General features: G+C 37.7%; 1 protein-coding gene across 6 annotated transcripts in view; it reads left to right on the top strand.

The window, feature by feature from the left end:
- The window catches only part of HMCN1 (hemicentin 1), a 546,437-nt gene that overhangs the window by 411,837 nt on the left and 108,879 nt on the right, over window positions 1–25,721 (top strand). For all 6 annotated transcript variants that reach the window (XM_044942718.2, XM_044942717.2, XM_044942719.2 and 3 more), the window contains 7 exons: window positions 291–440; window positions 3,344–3,503; window positions 6,412–6,536; window positions 6,748–6,931; window positions 7,772–7,869; window positions 13,279–13,557; window positions 25,288–25,484. In XM_044942718.2, the coding sequence (XP_044798653.2) occupies window positions 291–440; window positions 3,344–3,503; window positions 6,412–6,536; window positions 6,748–6,931; window positions 7,772–7,869; window positions 13,279–13,557; window positions 25,288–25,484 (1,193 nt within the window). The remainder of the gene's footprint in view (window positions 1–290; window positions 441–3,343; window positions 3,504–6,411; window positions 6,537–6,747; window positions 6,932–7,771; window positions 7,870–13,278; window positions 13,558–25,287; window positions 25,485–25,721) is intronic.

Here is a 25,721-nt window from a genome sequence, read left to right as displayed (position 1 = left end):
CTTTTGCTCCTCATTCATTAGGTTGATAAACTAGCACACGTTCAGTATTATGCACATAGCTATGTTAGTTCAGAAAGCCTAATGTACTGTAATATAAACCTACAAAAGAGTCTGCATTTTACAGAGATTTTTCTCCTTGTCTTTTTCAAAAAATAAAGCTGTCCTTTCAAATCAAAGTACAAAGGGAGGACCTTTAAGAAATACATTTATCACATAAAGTCAGACATTTTTATGGTGAATTGTAGAGATGTTAAAAGCTTTTTTATGATTTGCTTTGTTTCTACCGCTAGATAATTCTGGCTCACTGGAAGTTCATATTTTGTCTGGGGGAAGAAAACTCCAAATTGCCAGGTCCCAACATTCAGATAGTGGAAACTATACATGCATTGCCTCAAATATGGAGGGGAAAGCACAGAAACATTACATTCTTTCAATTCAAGGTATGTGGGGTACACTCGGATCTGTCTTCCAATTTCCTTATTCCATTCTTTTTATACTACAAAATAAGTGTATATCTAAACAGATCCTTTATAATTGATTCAAAATATCTCTTTTGTGTGTTTTGGATATTGTAGTCTTTTCAGTTTATTGAGATTTAAGTGATGTAAAGAACCATATAATTTTAGAGTACACAGCATAATGATTTGACTTACAAAACATCATTTTTTTTAAAGATTTTGTTTTATGTGGACCATTTTTTAAAGTCTTTATTGAATTTATTACAGTATTGCTTCTATTGTTTTATGTTCTGGTTTTTTGGTCACGAGGCACAAGGCATTTAAGGTCTTAGCTTCCCAGGCAGGGATCAAACCTGTACTTCCTGCATTGTAAGGTGAGGTCTTGACCACTGGGCCACCTGGGAAGCCCCCAAAATATCTGTAGATAAACAAAAAATACTGTGAATTTTCTGTCCTACATTTACCAGTAGGTAGTGTTTTCATGAAAATGGACATAAATGTGAAGAACAGTAGAAATTTCAAAATCTGTTTTTTCATGTGTCCTGAAATGTGTACCTTCCTTTAGTGTATTTACTTGTTCACTTAAAGCTAGAATAACTTATTTTGATACTAAGCCTATAGAGTCTCTTTCTATTTATATAGATAAGTAAGATTTATCTCATGAAGCGATTAAATATGTCCTAATCACTTGGTCAAGGAATGGGTACATTTAAATAATCATGAATCTAATTGGAGGTGAGAATAAAGAGCATTGATTTATCCAAGAAATACTTAATTAACTTAATTAAATACTTAGCATCTGTTATGTTCCAGCATAGAATTGAGCACTGCAGGGAGAACTTGCATCCTTTTGATTTTCAGCAAACCTCTGGGTATTATTTTCAGCCTAATTTTTAAATTGAAATGAAAGTCTAACTTGAAACCAAGTTGAAATGCTTGCTTTTCCCAATTTCATTATAGTTATTGTAAAAAGAATTTGTCCTAAGTTTGTCCAATGCAATTGTGAATATGTATTATTTACTTGCTGTGTGCTCTGCTGAAACTAACCACAGAAAAATCAAAAATTTTTTCCAGTTTTATTGAAATATAATTGACATGTAACACTGTATAGGGCTTCCCATTCTTTACTCAGAGGTAAAGAATTCACCTGCCAATGCAGGAGACGTGGGTTCAATCCTGGGATGGATGGTTATAATCTTTATAGCTAAAATTTCCCAAAATAAATCACCTTCTATAATCTTTGTATTATCACAAGGAAGAGGAAATGGCAGCCCACTCCAGTATTCTTGCCTGGGAAATCCCATGGACAGAGGGGCCTTTTGGGCTACAGTCCATGGGGTCGTAAAAAGTTGGACACAACACAGTGACTGAGCATGCACCAACATTATACAAGTGTAACGTGTACAACATAATGATTTTATATATGTATATACTGCAAAATGATCACCACAGTAAGATTAAAATCCATCACCTAAAAATTGAAATTAAAAATCAAAATTAGTTTATGAGTATCAGTGGTTTTTCCAATTAGTAATGCTGAAGATTTTAGAAGCACAAAAGGAAATACAGCTATTCAGAGATTCAGTGTCAGAAATTACATGCCTAATTTATGTTTAATGCATTAATAATAATAGATGCCAGTCAGGGAGTATGTGGTACGATCAAAGACTTTTACCAGACATTTTGTATGTGTCTTAAGACTATATAGAGGCTATATATGTACATGAGGCCTAGTCCATGCTATTCCTTCGTCGTAGTTTTAGTCGCTAAGTTGCATCTGACTCTTTTGCAACCCCATGGACTGTAGCCTGCCAGGCTCCTCTGTCCGTGGGATTTCCCAGGCAAGAATACTGGAGTGGGTTATTATTTTCCTTCAGGGAATCTTCCCAACACAGGGACTGAACCCACATCTCCTGCATTGGCAAGTGGGTTCTTTACCACTGAGCTACCCAAGAGCCTGCTTTCCTGTATTTGACAGTTGTTATGGGATGTCTCATTAGCATTCTTATTGATTCAACTTCTTTGGTAAATATAAATTTAGTGTAATTATTATTATCTTTTGGACAACTGAAATGAGATTTGGAAAGATTATGCAGTGGTGTGTTGGTAAATGTCTAACAATTGACTCTGCAAATAAACCAGTCTTGACTTGAAACCAGTCATTTGTCAGTTTCTGTGGTGTGAGTATTTCCACAGTGGCCCATTTCAAGCTACCACTTGAAATGATGGCACTGAACACAGAGTTGTAAAGATATGCAAATCTGGCTCTTGCAAGTTGGTGTGAACTGCCTCCACTATATGAACCACACCCCTGTAATTATTAAGAAGAGTAATTCAAATGTGTTTCTAATAGAATTGTCAATATTTTTATTATCCATTATTTCCTAATTGAATCATTAAAGTGAGGAAGAAAGATGCTAGTAAAAGAAATAGAGATGATTGAATCTTGAATAATAAGCTGTTTGTTGTTCAGAATAAATAGTATTTAAACTGTATCATAGAGAAATACTCAATTCAGATACCTTTCTCAGACTTATGCTAAACTTTTACAAGACAGATTCTCCTGAACTGTATTAATTCTGAGCTATCTATTGAGGCTTTAATCAGGAGTGATTCTCTCTGGCCAAGAAGGGTGCCCATGAGGTAGACTTGTCACCAACCCCTATGACTAAATAATTATATCAACTTACAATGTAACACGAATATTGAAGTGATTCCTATACTTATTTTTCAAGTAATTTCTGACAATGGCAAGAGTTTGATCTTGAACCACAATCTAGGAAGAATATGACATAAAAATGGCATATTGTTCTATGATTCTGTTGTATTCATAGAATTTGCATACTTATGCCTTGATAACGAAAGTCTTAATTATTTCTCCAAAGTTCCTCCAAATGTTGCTGATGCTGAGATTCCAAGTGAAGTCAGTGTCCTTCTTGGGGAAAATGTTGAGCTGGTCTGCAATGCAAATGGCATTCCCACCCCACTTATTCAGTGGCTTAAAGAAGGAAAGCCCATAGTTAACAGTGAAGCAGAAAGAATTCGGTATGTGTAAAAAGAATCTTTATGTCATTAATTGTAATGTCTTCTACAATGCTTTATGCTTCAAATTTCATGTGAATAATAGTGAATTCAGTCTCTTTGGAACTTGGCTATCATTATATTCAGAAAGAAAAAAGGTACAGTTTTGGAGAGCTGGACACAGATATTCTCCTGGGAGAATCATTCAAGAGTATTTGTGTATGCATGTGTTCTTTATCTTTCAACTCTGTGTTATAAAATCTCCCTACGTGTTCATTTCTGCAAGTGTTAGTTAGCTGTTGTGGATTTTATTCCTCTAATTCCAGAACATTTGTACCAAAGTCTACATCATAAAAATAATTAGTTCTTCATCAAATCAATTTCATCCTTCAAAAGATTCATCAGTCATCTCTTAGATGTGATTTTGTGTCCTGAAATCACCAAACCACCAGCTTTGCCATAGTGCTTGGCTCATTTTGAGAAAAGATACTATCATCATAACCTGGTTCATCCCTTATAATGTGTCCAAATCCCATTTTTAGTTGACTCTTCTTGCCACAAACCTCATAGAGATGGAATGATAAATGTTACAGGCTTCCTGATACTTTCAACAAATGTATTTTGAAAGATAATCCATTATTCTATACTCTGCTAGATTATTTCTTCACAAAGTCCCATAATATATACACACCAGAGTAATTGTAATTACTTGAAGAATTATATATACCTTGCATGCACGCTTAGTCACTCAGTCATGTCTGACTCTTTGCAACCCCACAGACTGAGGCCTGCCAGGCTCCTCTGTCCGCTGGATTTTTCAGGCAAGAATACTGGAGTGGGTTGCCATTTCTTTCTCTAGGGGATTTTCCTGACCCAGGTATCAAACCCATGTCTCCTACATTGGCAGGTGGATTCTTTACCACTGAACCACCTGGGAATCCCTTATATATACCTCTGCTGCTGCTGCTAAGTCGCTTCAGTCGTGTCCGACTCTGTGCGACCCCATAGACGGCAGCCCACCAGGCTCCCCCGTCCCTGGGATTCTCCAGGCAAGAACACTGGAGTGGGTTGCCATTTCCTTCTCCAATGCATGAAAGTGAAAAAATAAAGTGAGGTCGCTCAGTCGTGTTCGACTCCTAGCGACCACATGGACTGCAGCCCATCAGGCCCCTCCTCCATCCATGGGATTTTCCAGGCAAGAGTACTAGAGTGGGTTGCCATTGCCTTCTCCATATATATGTACATCAGCAGGCATTAATTAAATGTATTGCAAACTTTATTACTTTGAACCAATATTTTAAATTTAAGGGTTTGCAGTATATTTGCTAATCAATGAATTGAATGTACACAATTTATGGAAAAATAAATGGTTTTTTTCCTGAAGTTTTATGTTAAAATGTAAATATTAGTCCCCTTTACAAGATTAGGTGAATTGCCAAATAATGTTTTAATTTAGAGGTACATTTTGCATTTCACTTCTCTGGTTGGACAACCCTCAAAAGTTAACCAATATTTAATTATTTTTATTAAATCAGCTGTGATATCAACCCAGTTCCAAACCGAGTACTAGATAGTTGGTGGGACTTTAAGTTATTCTAAAAGGTAATATTTATACCTAGGAATTTAGGATCTGTTACTTCTCCTCTTACATTAAGATCTCAAATATATTTATTCTTATTTTCAATTTTTTGATTATTTGTTCCCAGCTCCACATGTAGGTTTGTGAGGGGGCCAATTTATCCGTCAAATGAAGTAATTTTTCCAAAGTCAACTTAGTGTTTTCCTTTAGTCATGGCAGCTTGCTTTTTGTTTATTCATATGGTTAAACTCATGGAATTTAAAAATTTATGTTTTGAAAAAGAAAAAATAAAATAGACCCAGATAATAAAATTGTAATTCTCAATAATTATATTTAATAATATGATATAGTAGAAATGGAGTATTTACTCTTGACACTGGGAGAATCTAATGCCTATTGTAAGAATAACCATAGATAGTAATTTAACCTCTTTATAATACATAGGAAGTTTTGATAATAAAGGGTGTGTGAATAGAATCAGTAATGTAATAATCTTAATTTAGATATCATTGATAATGTAATCATATTGTTAGTATTCACTATTTTGTAATTCAAAAAGAAAGCTATAGCAATTTGTGGGAAAAAATTTGCAAACGACACCCTTACATAAATACTAAGCTGTTGTCACTGATTAAATAAATTATTCCATCTTGCTCCTTCAGTTCAGTTCAGTTCAGTCGCTGGGTTGTGTCCGACTCTTTGCGACCTCGTGAACCGCAGCACGCCAGGCCTCCCTGTCCATCACCAACCCCAAGAGTCCACCCAAACCCATGTCCATCGAGTCAGTGATGCCATCCAACCATCTCATCCTCTGCTGTCCCCTTCTCCTCGTGCCCTCAATCTTTCCCAACATCAGGGTCTTTTCAAATGAGTCAGCTCTTTCTCATTAAGACTAATACTAAGTTGCTTATAGCTAGATTTTTTCCACCTTAATTTCTCATTAAAACATTATAAACATTCTTCAGTTTTTATACCAAAATTTTTATAATTTTCATTTAACTCCAACCTTATATTGATAAGTAATGACAAAACATTCTGAGAAAAACATGCCTTTGCCCGTGATGTGGATAGAAAAATTCCTGGTGTTGTTCATTTCCTTTTCCTCAGAAGGAGCCAGCGGGTGTATGACACCCATTACTGTAGAAGTTTGGTTGGTTACCTGAAATCACCTTCAGTTTCACTAGCTCTGATTTCTATGTACTTAATGAAAAAGATTTGAACCATTATATCCAAGATGAAGATGCATTTTAGGGTGACTCTTTTTTTTCAAGAATATAATAATCCAAGTGCGTTTTCCAGAAATAGCTAGCTCCATACAAATCATGTCAGCGCATGTTATACTCTCTCCTACAGGGTGGCTGCAGACGGCAGCACATTAAACATTTACGGAGCTCTCCCATCTGACGTGGGGAAGTACACGTGTGTTGCTACTAATCCTGCTGGAGAAGAAGACCGGATTTTTAATTTAAATGTCTATGGTAAATATGAAATGTCATCCTCTTTTGGTTATGCACCTTAGAATCTATCAGACGAAATGAAGCCATAGGTGTCTGAAGCCTTTAGTTCTAAAATCTGATGTCCTTGTTATTTCCTTTTGGGATACAAAGCAGAAACATGGGTAAATGTAGTTGAATGATTTGAACTAGTCATAAACCCACTCCCTCCTCTCTCATTTTCTGCATGACATAGTTCCACCTGCAATTAGGGGTAATAAAGAAGAAGCAGAGAAATTAATGGCTTTGGTGGATACCTCAATAAATATTGAATGCAGAGCCACAGGAATGCCTCCACCACAGATAAACTGGCTAAAGAATGGACTTCCTCTGCCTCTCTCCTCCCATATCCGGTTGCTGTCTGGAGGACAAGTTATCAGGTCAGCTTTTATTGTGTGTGATTTGCTACACAGAGTTACTGTAATTGTAAACCTTAACTTTGGTAAACTAGTAAAGTTGGTAAAGTTGGCCCCCTGATAAAGAATCTGCCTGCAAGAGATGCAAGAGACATGGGTTCAATCCCTGGGCTGGGAAGATCCCCTGGAGGAAGAAATGGCAACCCACTCCAGTATTCTTGCCTGGAAAATCCCATGGGCCGAGGAGTCTGGTGGGCTACAGTCCATGGGGTCGCAAGAAAGTTGAACACAACTTAGCTAGTAAGCAACAACAGCTTCATCTAAATAATGTTTAAAAAATGTCTTTTCCTACATTTTTTACTTTTGTTTCCCTTTCAGTTTTTTTTTTTAGAAGAGGGAGAATGGCAAATATAAATTTGAAATGCTTTATTATTATTTAAATGTTCATGTTTTAGTAAATTTCTATATAATAGGTCTTTCACAGACATATCTATCATATATATTTTTTCAAGAGCTGCCTTTTTAGCTAAAACTTTGGCAAAATAATGGGAAGATGCTTACTATAATTATGTGATTTTCACCATTCTCTATTAATATGTATTTGAAAAATATTCACCTCTCACATTGTGTTACATTTTCAGTGGCTTACTCTTAGTGCCTAATCAGCTTTGTCAAATAAATTTCACTGGCGGCGTCTATGTTTTGCGATGGATGGTTATAATCTTTATAACTAAAATTTCTCCAAATAAATCACCTTCTATGATCTTTGTATTATCACAAGTATTTTTATTTGTATATGTGGATCAAATATCAGATTATGAAGTGGGATGAAATTATGAAGTGTTGGGTCAAACTGTTTTTCAGGATTGTGAGAGCTCAGGCATCCGATGTCGCTGTGTACACTTGTGTGGCATCCAACAGAGCTGGGGTGGATAATAAACATTACAGCCTTCAAGTTTTGGGTATGTTACCAGAAACGTCCCTAGTACTTTACTGTGTGCCCAGTATTAAGCAACAGGCTTAATTTAAATATTGACATAGCAGGAAAGATTGGTAAAATAGGATCTTACTAACTAGGGCAGAATGCCTTACTTCCCAGGGGGTACATATATATTGAAGCATACTGTCTGTCAAAATACTTTTGTAACCTGGAATTTAGCATTAAATGAAATGTCAATTTTTTTAAATAGCATTTCAATCCAGACACAAGAACAGTCTTTTCATACAAAAAGACAGTGAAGACTGTTTTCTGATGTGTTATCATCTGAGAGTATTTGAAATACGAATGGATATTTGTGTGTATACTAAATATCTGTCTGTAATGTTAGACAGAGATAGAACTCAAAACATTCCATTTCTCAAGATTTGCTAGACCAGAGACTTCAAAATCCCTAAGAACATCTCAGAAGAGTTAAGTAACTATTTACAATTGGCTAAAATGATTTATGTTGGATTATATAAAATTGACTCTGGAACTTGTTATTTTGTTTATTTCACACAAAGTAGTTGAAGTATACTTCTAGAATAATATCAGTTCAGTTCAGTCACTCAGTCGTGTCTGAATCTTTGCGACCCCATGGACTGCAGCATGCCCAGCCTCCCTATCCAGCACCAGCTCCTGGAGTTTATTCAAACTCATGTCCATTGAGTTGGTGATGTCATCCAACCATCTCATCCTCTGTCGTCCCCTTCTTCTCCCGCTTTCAATATTTCCCAGCATCAGGGTCTTTTCTAATGAGTCAGTTCTTCGCATCAGGTGGCCAACGTATTGGAATTTCAGCTTAGGCATCAGTACTTCCCATGAATATTCAGGACTAATGTCCTTTAGGATGTATGGGTTTGATCTCCTTGCAGTCCAAGGGACTCTCAAGAGTCTTCTCCATCTGTATGTCTTCTTTGGAGAAATGTCTATTTAGTTCTTTGGCCCATTTTTTGATTGGGTCATTTATTTTTCTGGAGTTGAGCTGTAGGAGTTGCTTGTATATTCTGGAGATTAGTTGTTTGTCAGTTGCTTCATTTGCTATTATCTTCTCCCATTCTGAAGGCTGTCTTTTCACCTTGCTAATAGTTTCCTTTGATGTGCAGAAGCTTTTAAGGTTAATTAGGTCCCATTTGTTTATTTTTGCTTTTATTTCCAATATTCTGGGAGGTGGGTCGTAGAGGATCCTGCTGTGATGTATGTCAGAGAGTGTTTTGCCTATGTTCTCCTCTAGGAGTTTTATAGTTTCTGGTCTTACGTTTAGATCTTTAATCCATTTTGAGTTTATTTTTGTGTATGGTGTTAGAAAGTGTTCTAGTTTCATTCTTTTACAAGTGGTTGACCAGAGTTCCCAGCACCACTTGTTAAAGAGATTGTCTTTAATCCATTGTATATTCTTGCCTCCTTTGTCGAAGATAAGGTGTCCATATGTGCGTGGATTTATCTCTGGGCTTTCTATTTTGTTCCATTGATCTATATTTCTGTCTTTGTGCCAGTACCATACTGTCTTGATAACTGTGGCTTTGTAGTAGAGCCTGAAGTCAGGTAGGTTGATTCCTCCCGTTCCATTCTTCTTTCTCAAGATCGCTTTGGCTATTCGAGGTTTTTTGTTTTTCCATACAAATTGTGAAATTATTTGTTCTAGCTCTGTGAAAAATGCTGTTGGTAGCTTGATAGGGATTGCATTGAATCTATAGATTGCTTTGGGTAGTATACTCATTTTCACTACATTGATTCTTCCAATCCATGAACATGGTATATTTCTCCATCTGTTAGTGTCCTCTTTGATTTCTTTCACCAGTGTTTTATAGTTTTCTATATATAGGTCTTTAGTTTCTTTAGGTAGATATATTCCTAAGTATTTTATTCTTTCCGTTGCAATGGTGAATGGAATTGTTTCCTTAATTTCTCTTTCCAGATGGCTAACAAACACATGAAAAGATGCTCAGCATCACACATTATCAGAGAAATGCAAATCAAAACCACTATGAGGTACCATTTCACACCAGTCAGAATGGCTGCGATCCAAAAGTCTACAAGTAATAAATGCTGGAGAGGGTGTGGAGAAAAGGGAACCCTCTTACACTGTTGGTGGGAATGCAAACTAGTACAGCCACTATGGAGAACAGTGTGGAGATTCCTTAAAAAACTGGAAATAGACATGCCTTATGATCCAGCAATCCCACTGCTGGGCATACACACTGAGAAAACCAGAAGGGAAAGAGACACGAGTACCCCAATGTTCATCGCAGCACTGTTTATAATAGCCAGGACATGGAAGCAACCTAGATGTCCATCAGCAGATGAATGGATAAGAAAGCTGTGGTACATATACACAATGGAGTATTATTCAGCCATTAAAAAGAATACATTTGAGTCAGTTCTAATGAGGTGGATGAAACTGGAGCCTATTATACAGAGTGAAGTAAGCCAGAAAGAAAAACACCAATACACTATACTAACGCATATATATGGAATTTAGAAAGATGGTAACAATAACCCTGTGTACGAGACAGCAAAAGAGACACTGATGTATAGAACAGTCTTATGGACTCTGTGGGAGAGGGAGAGGGTGGGAAGATTTGGGAGAATGGCATTGAAACATGTAAAATATCATGTATGAAACGAGTTGCCAGTCCAGGTTCGATGCACGATATTGGATGCTTGGGGCTGGTGCACTGGGACGACCCAGAGGGATGGAATGGGGAGGGAGGAGGGAGGAGGGTTCAGGATGGGGAACACATGTAAACCTGTGGCGGATTCATTTTGATATTTGGCAAATCTAATACAGTTATGTAAAGTTTAAAAATAAAATAAAATTAAAAAAAAAAAAAAAAAAGAGTCTTCTCCAACACCACAGTTCAAAAGCATCAATTCTTTGGCGCTCAACTTTCTTTATAGTCCAACTCTCACATCCATACATGATACTGGAAAAACCATAGCTTTGACTAGACGGACCTTTGTTGGCAAAGTAATGTCTCTGCTTTTTAATATGCCATCTAGGTTGGTCATAATTTTTCATCCAAGGAGCAAGGGTCTTTTAATTTCATGGCTACAGTCACCATCTGCAGATATCTTGGAGCCCCCCAAAATAAAGTCTGTTACTGTTTTCACTGTTTCCCCATCTATTCGCCATGAAGTGGTGGGATCAAATGCCATAATCTTAGTTTTCTGAATGTTGAGTTTTAAGCCAACTTTTTCACTCCTCTTTCACTTTCATCAAGATGCTTTTTTTTTTCTTTTTTTTTTAATTTTATTTTATTTTTAAACTTTACATAATTGTATTAGTTTTGCCAAATATCAAAATGAATCCGCCACAGGTATACATGTGTTCCCCATCCTGAACCCTCCTCCCTCCTCCCTCCCCATTCCATCCCTCTGGGTCATCCCAGTGCACCAGCCCCAAGCATCCAGTATCGTGCATCGAACCTGGACTGGCAACTCGTTTCATACATGATATTTTACATGTTTCAATGCCATTCTCCCAAATCTTCCCACCCTCTCCCTCTCTCACAGAGTCCAGAGGCTTTTTAGTTCCTCTTCACTTTCTGCCATAAGGGTGGTGTCACCTGCATATCTGTGGTTACTGATATTTCTCCTGGTAATCTTGATTCCAGATTGTGCTTCATCCAGCGCAGCGTTTCTCATGATGTACTCTGCATATAAGTTAAATAAGCAGGGTGACAATATACAGACTTGACGTTCTCCTTTTCCTATTTGGAACCAGTCTGCCATTCCATGTCTGGTTCTAACTGTTGCTTCCTGACCTGCATACAGATTTCTCAAGAGGGAGGTCAGATGGTCTGGTATTCCCATCTCTTTCAGAATTTTCCAGTTTGTGGTGATCCACACAGTCAAAGGCTTTAGCATAGTCAATAAAGCAGAAATAGATGTTTTTCTGGAACTCTCTTGCTTTTTCAGTGATCCAGCGGATGTTGACAATTTGATCTCTGGTTCCTCTGTCTTTTCTAAAACCAGCTTGAACATCTGGAAGTTCATGGTTCATGTACAGTAGAAGCCTGCCTTGGAGTACTTTGAGCAGTATTTTACTCAAGTGTGAGATGAGTCCAGTTGTTTGGTAGTTTGAGCATTCTTTGGCATTGCCTTTCTTTGGGATTGGAATAAAAATTGACCTTTTCCAGTCCTGTGGCCACTGCTGAGTTTCCCCAATTTGCTGGCACATTGAGTGCAGCACTTTCACAGCATTATCTTTTAGGATTTGAAATAGCTCAACTGGAATTCCATCATCTCCATTAGCTTTGTTCATAGTGATGCTTTCTAAGACCCACTTGACTTTGCATTCCAGGATGTCTGGCTCTTGGTGAGTGATCACACCTTCGTGGTTACCTGGGTCATGAAGATCTTTTTTGTACAGTTTTTCTGTGTATTCTTGCCACCTCTTAATATCTTCTGCTTCTGTTAGGTCCATACCATTTCTGTCCTTTATCGAGCCCATCTTTGCATGAAATGTTCCCTTGTATCTCTAATTTTCTTGAAGAGATCTGTAGTCTTTCCCATTTTATTGTTTTCCTCTATTTCTTTGCATTGATCACTTAGGAAGGCTTTCTTATTTCTCCTTGCTCTTCTTTGGAACTCTGTTCACATGGATATATCTTTCCTTTTCTCCTTTGCATTTCTCTTCTTTTCTCAGCTATATGTTAGGCCTCCTCAGACAACTATTTTGCCTTTTTGCATTTCTTTATGTTGGGGATGGTCTTGATCCCTGTCTCCTGTACAGTATCATGAACCTCCATCCATAGTTCTTCAGGCACTCTCTCTATCAGACCTAATCCCTTGAATCTGTTTGTCACTTCCACTGTATAATTGTAAGGGATTTGATTTAGGTCATACCTGAATGGTCTAGTGGTTTTCCCTACTTTCTTCAATTTAAGTCTGAATTTGGCAATAAGGAGTTTGTGATCTGAGCCACAGTCAGCTCCTGGTCTTGTGTTTGCTTCTCCTGTGTAGAGCTTCTCCATTTTTGGCTGCAAAGAATATAGTCAATCTGCATTCAATATTGACCATCTGGTGATGTCCATGTGTAGAGTCTTCTCTTGTGTTGTTGGAAGAGGATATAATATCTGGAATATATTATAATAAATTAAAGGTGAAAGTCTAAAATGTTAAAAAAAAAATGACCAAATTTAAACCACATTTAGTTTTGTATGTTCAACAAGGAAACAGTCCTGAGAGCTTATTATTAATATTTTGCAAAGTTAGTAATTAGCCTATAACACATATTTTTATAGTAAAGTCATTAATTAATTATATGCTATTTTAAATTCTATAATTTTATAGATCACAGAAACACTATAGATAAGGGAACTATTTAAATTTTTAATCTAAATTGATATAAAATAATAATAGATATATAATTTTGTTTTCTGTATAGTACCACCAAGTCTGGACAATGGGATGGGGACAGAGGAAATCACAATTGTCAAGGGTAGTTCCACCTCCATGACATGTTTTACTGATGGAACCCCAGCTCCCAGGATGTCCTGGCTTAGAGATGGTCAGCCTCTGGGGCTAGATGCCCATCTGTCAATCAGCTCTCAAGGAATGGTCCTTCAGCTCATCAAAGCAGAAACTGAAGATTCAGGACGGTACACCTGCATTGCCTCGAATGAAGCAGGAGAAGTCAGCAAACACTTTATCCTGAAGGTCTTGGGTGAGTAAAATAATTGGGAAATATGTCATAATAAAGACAATGAGTAAGTGTAATTTTTAGAATCACTGGCTATGGGACAAAATTTTTAAAAATTTCATTGTACTTCATATTTCTGTTCTATAATTCACCTACATTTACTTTTATCTGAAGCATATTATTGTTTCTTCTCTATATAAAAGGATGAGCCCTACTATTTATAAAACATCATTCACTGACCAAGTCATACACAGTAGATAAGTAGTTTTTTAACTTTTTCCAAGAATTAAAATCCTCCTTCATGGGTAACAGCCTTTTCATGGTGAAGGGGCTTGCATAACTCAATGAAGTTATGAGCCATTCCTTGTAGGGCCACCCAAGGTAGATGGGTCATAGCGAAGAGTTTTGACAAAACATGGTCCACTGGAGGTAGAAATGACAACCCACTCCATTATTCTTGCCATTAGAACACAACAAATAGTATGGAAAGCAAAAAGATATGACACCGAAAGATGAGCCGCCCCCAAGAAGAAGGTGCCCAGTATGCTACTGGCAAAGAGCAGAGGGCAGTTACTAATAGCTCCAGAAAGAATGAAGTGGCTGGGCCAAAGCAGAAACAGTGCTCAGATGTGTACATGTCTGGTGGTAAAAGTAAGGTCTGATGCTGTAAAGAACAATTATTGCATAGGAACCTGGAATGTTAGGTCTATGAATCAATGTAAATTGGATGTGGTCAAGCAGGAGATGGCAAGAGTAAACATCAACATCTTAGGAATCAGTGAAATAAGATGGACTGGAATGGGTGAATTTAATTCAGATGACCAATATATCTACTACTGTGGGCAAAAATCCCTTTGAAGAAATGGAATAGCTCTCATAGTCAACAAAAGAGTCCAAAATGCAGTACTTGGACTGTGGGTCAGATCATGAGCTCCTATTGCCAAATACGGGCTTAAATTGAAGAAAGTAGAGAAAAACCATTAGGCCACTCAGGTATGGCCTAAATCAAATCCCTTATGATTATACAGTGGAGGTGACAAAGATTCAAGGGATTGATCTGGTAGATAGAGTGCCTGAAGAACTATGGGCAGAAGTTCATAACATTGTACAGGAGGCAGTGACCAAAACCAGCCCAAAGGCAAAAAATACAAGAATGCAGAGTGGTTGTCTGAGGAGGCTTTACAAATAGTTGAGGAAAAGAAGACAGGTGAAAGGCAAGGGAGAAATGAAAAGATGTATATACCCAACTGAATGCAGAGTTCCAGAGAATAGCAAGGAAGGATAAGAAGGCCTTCTTAAATGAACAGTACAAAGAACTCTTTAACAAAATTGGAGATATCAAGGGAACATTTCATGCAAGGATGGGCTTAATAAAAGACAGAAATGGTAAGGACCTAACAGAAGCAGATGAGATTAAGAAGAAGTGGTAGGAATATACAGAAGACCCATACAAGAAAGGTCTTAATAACCCCAATAACCATGATGGTGTGGTCAATTACCTAGAGCCAGACATCCTGGAGTATGAAGTCAAGTGACCCTCAGGAAGCATTACTACAAAGCTACTGGAGGTGACGAAATTCCAGGTGAGCTAGTTAAAATCCTAAAATCCTAAAGATCATTTTAAAGATGATGCTATTAAAGTGCTACACTCAATATGTAAGCAGATTTGGAAAACTCAGCAGTGGCCACAGGACTGGAAAAGGTTTGTTTTCATTCCAATCCCAAAAAAGGGCATTGCCAAAGAATGTTAAAACTACCATACAATTGCACTCATTTCACAAGATAGCAAAGTTTATGCTCAAAATCCTTCAAGCTAGGCTTTAGCAGTATGTGAACTAAGAGCTTCCAGATGTTTAAGCTGGATTTAGAAAAGATAGAAAAACCAGAGATAAATTGTTAACATTAGTTGGATCAGAAGAAAGCAAGGGAATTCCGGAAAAACATTTGCTTCTGCTTCATTGACCACATGAAACCCTTTGACTGTGTGGATCACAACAAACTGTGAAAAATTCTTCAAGAGATGAGAATACCAGACCACCGTACCTGTCTCCTAAGAAACCCAAATGCAGGCTAAGAAGCAACAGTTAGAACCTCGCATGGAACAACTGACTGGTCAAAATTGGTAAAGGAGTATGACGAGGCTGTTCATTGTCGCCCTGTTAATTTAACTTCTATGCAGAGTGAAAGTGAAGTCACTCAGTCGTGTCTGACTCTTTGCAACCCCATGGACTGTCTACAACGCTCCTCCATCCATGGGATTTTCCAGGCAAGAGTATGCAGAGTACATCATGCCAAATGCCAGGCTGGTGAATCACAAGCTGGAATCAAGACTGCTAGGAGAAATATCAACAACCTCAGATATGCAGATGATACCACTCTAATGGTTGAAAATGAAGAGGAACTAAAGAGCCTCTGATGAGGGTAAAACAGGAGAGTGAAAAACCTGGCTTGAAACAAAGCATTAAAAAAAAAACTAAGATTCAAGGCATTGGGTCCCATCACTTCGTGGCAAACAAAAGAGGAAAAAGTGGAAGCAGTGACAAATTCTGCCCCCAACCTTGGGCTCCAGAATCACTGTGGATGGTGATTGCAGCCATGAAATTAAAAGAAACTTGCTCCTTGGAAGGGAAGCTATGACAGACCTAGCATGCTGAGTCACTCAGTCATGTACAACTCTTTGCAACCCAATGGACAGTAGTCCACCAGGCTCCTCTGTCCCTGGGACTCTCTAGGCAAGAATACAGGAGTTTATTGCCATGTCATCCTCCAGGGGATTTTCCCAACCCAAGGGTTGAACCCACATCTCTTACGTCTCCTATAATGGCAGGTGGTTCTTTACCAATGGTGCCACCTGGGAAGCCCTAGACAGAATATTAACCCTAGACAGAATATTAAAATGCAGAGACATCACTTTGCCAACAGAGTTCTGTATAGTCAAATTTATGGTTTTTCCAGTATTCATGTACGGATGTTAGAGTTGAACCATAAAGAAGACTGAGGACCAGAGAATTGGTGCTTTCAACTTATGGTGCTGGAAAAGACTCTTGAGAGTCCCTTGGGCTGCAAAGGAAATTGAACCAGTCAATCCTAAAGGAAATCAACTCTGAATATTTATTGGAAGAACTGATGCTGAAGCTCCAGTACTTTGGCCACCTGATAGAAAGAGCCAGCTCATTGGAAAAGACTCTGATGCTGGGAAAGATTAAAGGCAAAAAGGGAAGGGGGAGGCAGAGGATGAGATGTTTAGATTGCATCATCAATTCAATGGACATGAATTTGAGCAAGTGCCAGGAGATAGTGGAGGACGTAGGAGCCTGGCACACTGCAGTCCATGGGTTCACAAATAGTTGGACACTACTTAGTGACTATAAACAATAACAGAACTAAAGTCTCTTCTGATGATAGTAATTTAATGGAAAAGCATAATGTTTATGCTATTGTGTTATTCCACACCCTTTAAATGATCCAGTCTGTAGATTATAGTTTAATGGTCATTTCAAATGATCTAGTTCTATTTCTTCTTTTGTACATATATATATATATATATGAAAGAAAAATTTTACTGTAGAGATATATACACTTGTATATGGTTTCAAAAAGCCAACCTGGCAAGTTGAATAATTCTTGCCTAGATTTGATTAGGGATTTTTTTTTTACTTAAAAACAATTTTTTTTTTATTGAGGTATAGTTGATTAACAATGTTGTGTTAGCTTTTGCTCTATAGCAAAGTGAATCAGTTATACATGTATCCACTCTTTTTTGGGTTCTTTTTCCATGTAAGTCATTACAGAGTATTGAGTAGAGTTCCCTGTGATATACAGTAGTTCCTTGTTACCTATTTATATGTAGTATTGTGTATATATCATTTCCAATCTCCCAATTTATCTCTCCTCCACCTTTCCTCCCTGGTAACCACAAGTTTGTTTTCTGCATACATGACTCTGTTTCTGTTTTATAAATAAGTTTATTTGCACCACTCTTTTGGATTTCACATGTAAGTTATATATGCTTTTTGTCTTTCTCTGAGTTACTTCACTTTGTGTGATAATATCTAGGTTCACCCATGCTGCTGCAGATGGCATTATTTCACACACAAAAAATATTTTAAATGTGTATTCCAATGTTCTACATGCAAACAAATAGTATAAAGAGAAAATATCTTTTCCTAGAAGTAAAACATTTTTATTGGGAGAAGAAATGAATGTGAAAGAAATGAACTATTTCAACGATCAATAATTTTTTGGAATTTTGTTTGTTTTTTCATAATGTTTGAAATAAAACTTCAGGCTCGTTAATGTTTTTTTTTTTTTCAACAAAATGTGCCCCACAAGGAAAAATTAAGAATTTTGGTGGCCAAATGTTTCTAGGATGTGCTACAAACTTTCTCATAGTACCTCTTATTATTTGTGTAACCTTAAAAGTCCGTCTCATCCTTAGTTAAACACCATGATGAGCAGTACCCTTTTTACATACTGCTGTATTCCCTGGGCTTGAGCATGGCATTTGACACATAATATTTATCTGTTGGCTTGAACTGAATAGATTTAGGTACTTATCAGCTGGACTAAATTGAGTTTTAACTGTAGCAGGAAACAGAACAATATCAAATAAACACACAGAAATACGGTGGTGTAGATGAGTGTTCCACAGAATGAAAGGTGATAACGGAGGCAGTGCTCCAGAATATTTAGAGACAGAAGACAGGAGAAAGTGTGTGTTAGTGAAGAAGGGTGGAATAACACATTCCTGTATAGCAATTCACAGACTATGAGGAATACCAGAAGATGACATAAATATGATCTTGTACATTAATTATTCACATATTAATTATTGACTATTTATTATGTGCCCAGCATGTTTCTAGTATCATGTAGCACATTATCATTGAACACCTACTATGTGCCATATGGTATGAAATATACTTGAATGCATCATTGAATAAACAGGATGTGGTCTCAGCCCTCAACTTCCAGCATCAGCGGAGAACACAGATATAGAACAAGTGATGACTTTTGAGTTTGATAGGAAGGATATGGTGAAAATTCTGTGGGATGGAAAGGTTCAGAGAAGATCCCCTTAAGGAGACATCTAAGCCTTAAAAAGTCAAACTGTCCTGAAGAGTGAGGAGAGGGTCCATTTTTCACCAAGGAGTGATAAAGCTTGAGTTTTCTGTTTGTGCTCACTGAAGTTGAGCGCGACAGGAAATATACCTGGACAGAAGCCGTACTGTGAAGAGACTCTGAAAATCTGGACCTCATTAGGAAGGCAGAAGCAGGAATATGTTACAATCAGATTTCACTTCCAAAAAAATCCCTCTGATGACATAGTGAAGAATGACTTGAAACGTCTGTTATACAGGCCTAAAAATACAGGGGCCTAGTGCAGCATGTGGCAGTGGAGACAGAGAGAAGGAATACTTCTCCAGGAATTCAAGAACCCAGGAGCAGAATCACAGCCCGGCGCTTTTATGGATGTAGAAAACAAAAAGGAAAGTAACAATAATGCTGTTAGAGTCATAATACAAAGAACAACCTGCCCTCCTGCAAGATGTATAAGGATTAAAATAAAACAGGTTTGAAAACCGCTCAACAGAAAGATAAGCAGCTTTAGCATTTCAGCATCTGTTGAAGGCTAGTTCCATTAAAACCTGCAAAGCTTCAGTCTGTACTCTACTAGAAATGTGAATGTAAATATCCTAATTTGGGGAACTGCTAGTCTCAACTCAACTCCATCCATCTGGTGGGAGATCTCACGGTGTGTTAGCAGTTCTGAAAAGTCTGCTGTGGCTAAAATACTAAAAACAAGGGAGAAGATCGTGCAGAATAAAGCTGGGGTTGGGGGTGGAGGGAATTGACAAGTTCAGACCGTAAAGGGATTGTTGACCACATTAAGAATCTGGGGGTTTGTCCTAGAACAATGGGAAATCTTTAAAAGTTCTAATAAGGGGAATGCCATGAGTAGAGTTGCAGGTTGAGAATATCACTGACTGCAAAGTGGAGAGTGGGCTGGAGCAGGACAAAAATGGACTCTGAGAGACAGTGTATCATTAGGAATGGTGTTTAACTGTGATTAACAGAGTCTAAACATGCTGACTTAAAGAAAGAACTTTTGTTTTTCTCACTGAACGAGATGTCTGGAGCTGGGCACTACTTGCATTCGTTCAGCAGTTCAAGTCTTTACAGTTCTCTTGGCCCCTGGCTTCAACATCATGCTCAGCCTGTGATCGTGCATCACAGCTCACCCCCAGCATCACCAGTTGCAACAGCAAGTGTGAAGTGAGCGAGTGAAGTCGCTCAGCCGTGTCTGACTCTTCGCGACCCCATGGACTGTAGCCCACCAGGCTCCTCCCTCCATGGGATTCTCCAGGCAAGAGTACTGGAGTGGGGTGCCATTTCCTTCTCCAGGGGATCTTCCCAACCCAGGGATCGAACCGAGGTCTCCCACATTCCAGGCAGACGCTTTAACCTCTGAGCCACCAGGGAAGCCCAGTAGAGCAAGAAAAATAGGGAAGGCAAAAAATTGTCCCTTTCAGGATTTTCTTAGAATTCTCACAAAACTACTTCCACTTACATCTCCTTGGTTAGATTCTTCACATGCCACTCCATCTACTACCTACTAAAAAGGCTAGAAAATGTAATTTTTAACACAATGACAGCCCTCACAAGATTGAATTCTGTTAACATAAAAGAAACAGGTAAATGATACTCAGTATGCACCTATAGCCAAGATATATTAGTCCAAATAAATGGCATTGTAACTCAGATTAGTGATGGAGGTGAGAAGGAAAGATGTACTCAAAAGATAACTTCAGGTAAAAGTATTAAGAAGTGGTTATGGATTTGGATGTAGGGAAGTGATGATGATGAAGAAGGTATTAAGGATGACACCCAGTTCCTGGCTTATGTGACTGAACAATTGGCAGTTTCATCACATAAATGCAGGGAGTGCTGGAAATGGACCAGGTTTTGAGGAATAGGGTCACAGATTCAGTCTGAGTATATGTTGAGTTGGAAGCTGTTTTCAAAGAACCCACTGAAGATTCTTACCTGGTAACTGGGTATATCTGGAGCCCAGAAAAGAGATCTAGGCTAGAAATATAAGTGTTGGAGTCATCAGAGTATGAACAACTCCTATCCTGCCCAAATTGTAAGACAAATTGGCTCCCCTTGTAGCTCAGCTGGTAAAGAATCTGCCTGCAATGTGGGAGACCTGGGTTTGATCCCTGGGTTGGGAAGATCCCCTGGAGAAAGGAAAGGCTACCTACTCCAGTATTCTGGCCTGGAGCTTTCCATGGACTGTATAGTCCATGGTGTTGCAAAAAGTCAGACAGGACTGAGCAACTTTCACTAGTCATAAGATACAGAGTGAAATGTGTTTGCAATCACTTAACACATGTGAGATATGATGGCTGGGGTTTGAAACAGTTGGAAACATGCTGTTTCTGTTGTTGCTGCTATTGCTGAGTCTTTAAATCTAGTACTATAATCTTCTGAGGATAAAGGCCATACTTACTTAATCTTTGTATCCACAGTGACTTACCCATAGTAAATAATGAAAAAATGAGAGGAGTAAAGAATTGCCTATAGTCAAACAGAATCTGATCAATGCTTTTGAGTGATACAAACAGCATACTATGAATATTGCTGGTGGTGGTTTAGTCACTAAGTCATGCCTGTATCTTGCGAACCCATGGACAGTAGCCTGCGAGGCTCCTCTGTCCATGGGATTCTCCAGGCAAGAATACTGGAGTGGGTTGCTATTAAAGGGATAGAAATTGTAGAGTTTGTTGTAGACCAAGAGGCATCTGAACTTGTCGAGGGAGAGTAGTAGTCTAATTTGAAATCTAAGTTACATAAAGTGTATTAAAAATAAATAATGTTATAAAGAGAGATTGAAGCTATATTGTAGAAGTCTTGGAAACCATGATGAGTTTTTATTTAATTCAGTGAGCAACATGGAGACACTAACATCTTTTAAACAAAGAATCTTGGATTGATCTAAAATGCACTTAAGAAAATGTATCTTGACCACAATATATCATAAGATGGATAAAACTGAAAAAGAGTGGTCATATGGGACAATAGTTAAGAAACTCTGAGTTCTTAATTATATATTATTTTTTTCCAGCAAGAAAAACAAGGACCATAGGTACAAATTTTAGGAGGCAGTATTTTTAAATTTATTTTTAATTGGAGTATAATTGCTTTACAATGTTTTGTTGATTTCTGCATATATCAACATGAGTCAGCCATAAGCACACAAATGTTCCCTCCCTCTTGAAGGTCCTTCCCACCTCCCACCCCATCCCACCCCTCTAGGTTGTCACAGACCACCAGGTTGAGCTCCCTCTGTTATACAGCAGCTTCTCATTAGCTATCTATTTTATATGTGGTAATGTATATATTTCAGTGCTATTCTCAGTTTGTCCCAGCCTCTCCAACCCCTGCTGTGTTCATAAGTCTGTTCTCTATGTCTGAATCTCTATTCCTGCCCTTCAAATAGGTTCATCAATATCATTTTTCTAGATTCCACATATATGTGTTAATATGATATTTGGTTTTCTCTTTCTTGTTTACTTAACTCTGTATAACAGACTCTAGGTTCATCCATCTCACTAGAACTGACTCAAATCCATTCCGTTTTATTGCTGAGTAATATTCTACTGTGTATATACATCTGCATCTATATCTATATATCAGTTCACATTCAACTCTTTCCGACCCCATGGACTGCAGCATGCCAAGCTTCCCTGTCCATCACCAACTCCCAGAGCTTGCACAAACTCATGTCCATAGAGTCAGTGATGCCATCCAACCATCCCATCTTCTGTCATCCCCTTCTCCTCCTGCCTTCAATCTTTCCCAGCATCAGTCTTTTCTAGTGAGTCAGTTCTTTGCATTAGATGGCCAAAGTATTGGAGTTTCAGCTTCAGCATCAGTCCTTCCAATGAATATTCAGGACTGATTTCCTTTAGGATAGACTGGTTGGATCTCCTTGAAGTCCAAGGCACTCTCAAGAGTCTTCTCCCAACACCACAGTTCAAAAGCATCAATTCGTCAGCACTCAGCTTTCTTTATAGTCCAACTCTCACATTCATACATGACTGCTGGAAAAACCATAGCTTTTACTAGATGGACCTCTGTCAGCAAAGTAATGTCTCTGCTTTTCAATATGCTGTCTAGGTTGGTCAGTTTTCTTCCAGGGAGCAAGCGTCTTTTAATTTCATGGCTGCAGTTACTATCTGCAGTGATTTTGGAGCCCAAGAAAATAAAGTCTGTCACTGTTTCCATTGTTTCCCCATCTATTTGCCGTGAAGTGATGGGACCAGATGCCATGATCTTAGTTTTCTGAATGTTGAATTTTAAGCCAGCTTTTTCACTCTCCTCTTTCACTTTCATCAACAGACTCTTTAGTTCCTCTTCACTTTCTATCGTAAGGGTGGTGTTATCTGCATATCTGAGGTTTATTACTGTTTCTCCCGGCAATCTTCATTCCAGCTTGTGCTTCATCTGGCCTGGCATTTCTCATGATGTATTCTGCATATAAGTTAAATAAGTAGGGTGACAATATACAGCCTTGACGTACTCCTTTCCCAATTTGGAACCAGTCTATTGTTCCATGTCCGGTTCTAACTGGTGCTTCCTGACCTGCATACAGGTTTCTCAGGAGGCAGGTCAGGTGGTCTGCTATTCCCATCTCTTGAAGAATTTTCCACAGTTTATTGTGATCTACATAGTCAAAGGCTTTGGTAATCAATAAAGCAGAAGTAGATGTTTTTCTAGAACTCTCTTGCTTTTTCGGTGATCCAACAGATGTTGGCAATTTGATCTCTGGTTCCTCTGTCTTTTCTAAATCTAGCTTGAACATCTGGAATTTCATGGTTCACATACTGTTAAAGCCTGGCTTGGAGAAATTTTGAGCATTACTCTGCTAGCATGTGAGATGAGAGCAATTGTGCAGTAATTTGAGCAGTCTTTGGGATTGCCTTTCCTTGGGATTGGAATGAAAGCTGATCTTTTCCAGTCCTGTGGCCACTGCTGAGTTTTCCAAATTTGCTGGCATATTGAGTGCAGCACTTTAACAGCATCATCGTTTAGGATTTGAAATAGTTCAAATGGAATTCCATCATATATACCACAACTTCTTTATCCATTTATCTGTAAACAGACATCTAGGTTGCTTCCTTATCCTGGCTATTATAAATAGTGTTGCAATGAACATTGGGGTACATGTCTTTTTCAGTTGTATATGCCCAGTAGTGGGATTGCTTTTTCAATTATGTGTCTTTTTCAGTTATGATTTTTCTCAGGGTATATGCCCAGTAGTGGGATTACTGGATCATATGGTAGTTTTATTCCTAGTTTTTTAAGAAATCTAGGAGGCAGTTTTTAATAATAACACCAACAGATGTAGTATATTAGTAGTAGTTATAACTTTCTTAAGAAAGTTTTTATTAAATTAATAAACCTTTAATTATAAAACAGATTCAGAAACACAAAAGAAATATACTTCATAGATTATCTCATTGAATCTTCACAATTCTCTTAGTTAAATAATATGTGATTTTTTTTTTTTTTTAAGATTTGTTCAAATCTACTAACCTAATTATTGTTGGAGCCAGGAATCAAAATCAGGCTGTTTGATTCCAGATTCTCTGTCTCCTACTGTGAACCTCTGCTCTAAACTATGTGCCTGATTTAAAACACACACACATGTGCACGCACACACACACACAGCTAATCCTTGGAGCTGTCCAACAGCTATTTTTGCTGCCTTGTGAAATAGTAAGCTGGAAAGTTTCATAGAAAATTTGAATGATTAGTGTAAGGGAAATATGTTTTAAAGTGATTCTTAAACTTAGGAATAGTTGGACTAAGAAACTTTAATGTTTCCTCCAAGTGTTTAGATTCTTTAACATCCTCTTGAGAAAGGTAATTTAGAAGTATAAATAACAAAAGAGGAAATTATTTCTGCCCAGACATAACAAATGTGTTTTATGCAGAAATAGTCTCCAAATGTAACTGTTTTTCTTCTGCTTAGTCACTGTTTCCTGTTAAAGTTCTGCATGGAAAAGATAATTGCAGAATTTCATAGCATTTGCTTATTGCTTTTGCAGAAACAATAGATATTTTAAAGGTGCAAAAACACACTACTATATTTAAGTAACTCTTTAAAAAATAGTACAAGATGGGTTTAGTTTTTATCATCTTCAAATCTTCACAGTTAAGTAAGACTGCTGTAATTATCTGAATCTCAGTTGCTGAGCTTTAATTACCTTTGATGGCTTGCCATTTACTTCATGATCTATTATAAGAATGATCTGTCTCTTTAAAAATAGTGCCAGTGAATAGATAATGCACAAAGACTTTACATAGTGCTGACACTTAATAAATTGTTCCTCAATAAACTACAATAATGGAGAAGGAAATGGCAACCAACTCCAATATTCTTGCCTGGAAAATCCCATAGACAGAGGAGCCTGGTGGGTTCCAGTCCATGGGGTCATGAAGAGTCGGACCTGACTGAGCAACCAACACTAAACTACAATAAAATAAAATAATGCTGATGACAAATAACATCTCATTAATAATACTGAAATGATAATAAGGAATTCTCATTTTGGTATCCTTGCCCGAATCAATTTGTATTGTACAAAGATAAATTTGAGTTGAATTTTTAAAGTTTTTCTAAACTGCAGTATCTTATCAAACAGCAAGTTTATTTTGTTGTTGTCTTTAATTCCTTTTAAATAGAACCACCTCATATCAATGGATCTGAAGAACCCATAGAGATGTCAGTAATTGTTAATAATCCTCTTGAACTTACCTGCATGGCTTCTGGAATCCCAGCTCCTAAGATTACCTGGATGAAAGATGGTCGACCCCTTCCACAGATGGATCAGATGCAGACTCTTGGAGGAGGAGAGGTTCTTCGAATATCTAGTACTCAGGTTAGTTCAGAGTTCACATGATTATTTTGTCCTAGGTTAAACTTCTTACTTGCTAATCTCTGGGGAGTGTTGGAGAAATTGTCTTGGAGTCTGAATATATCACAGATCTCTGTGACTTTAGCAAGGGTAGATTTGTTCTATGACATGCATGATTGAATAGACCCTTACAAAGTGACATGACTAAAACAAAGAAGTGAAATTATCAGATTAAGTATAGAAGGAAGCAAGATACCTTCA

The sequence above is a fragment of the Bubalus bubalis genome, chromosome 5 (genome assembly GCF_019923935.1).
Source record: "Bubalus bubalis isolate 160015118507 breed Murrah chromosome 5, NDDB_SH_1, whole genome shotgun sequence".
Lineage (NCBI taxonomy): Eukaryota > Metazoa > Chordata > Mammalia > Artiodactyla > Bovidae > Bubalus > Bubalus bubalis.
The sequence above is the reverse complement of the archived record's forward strand: the minus strand, read 5'-3'. Positions and strand labels throughout refer to the sequence as shown.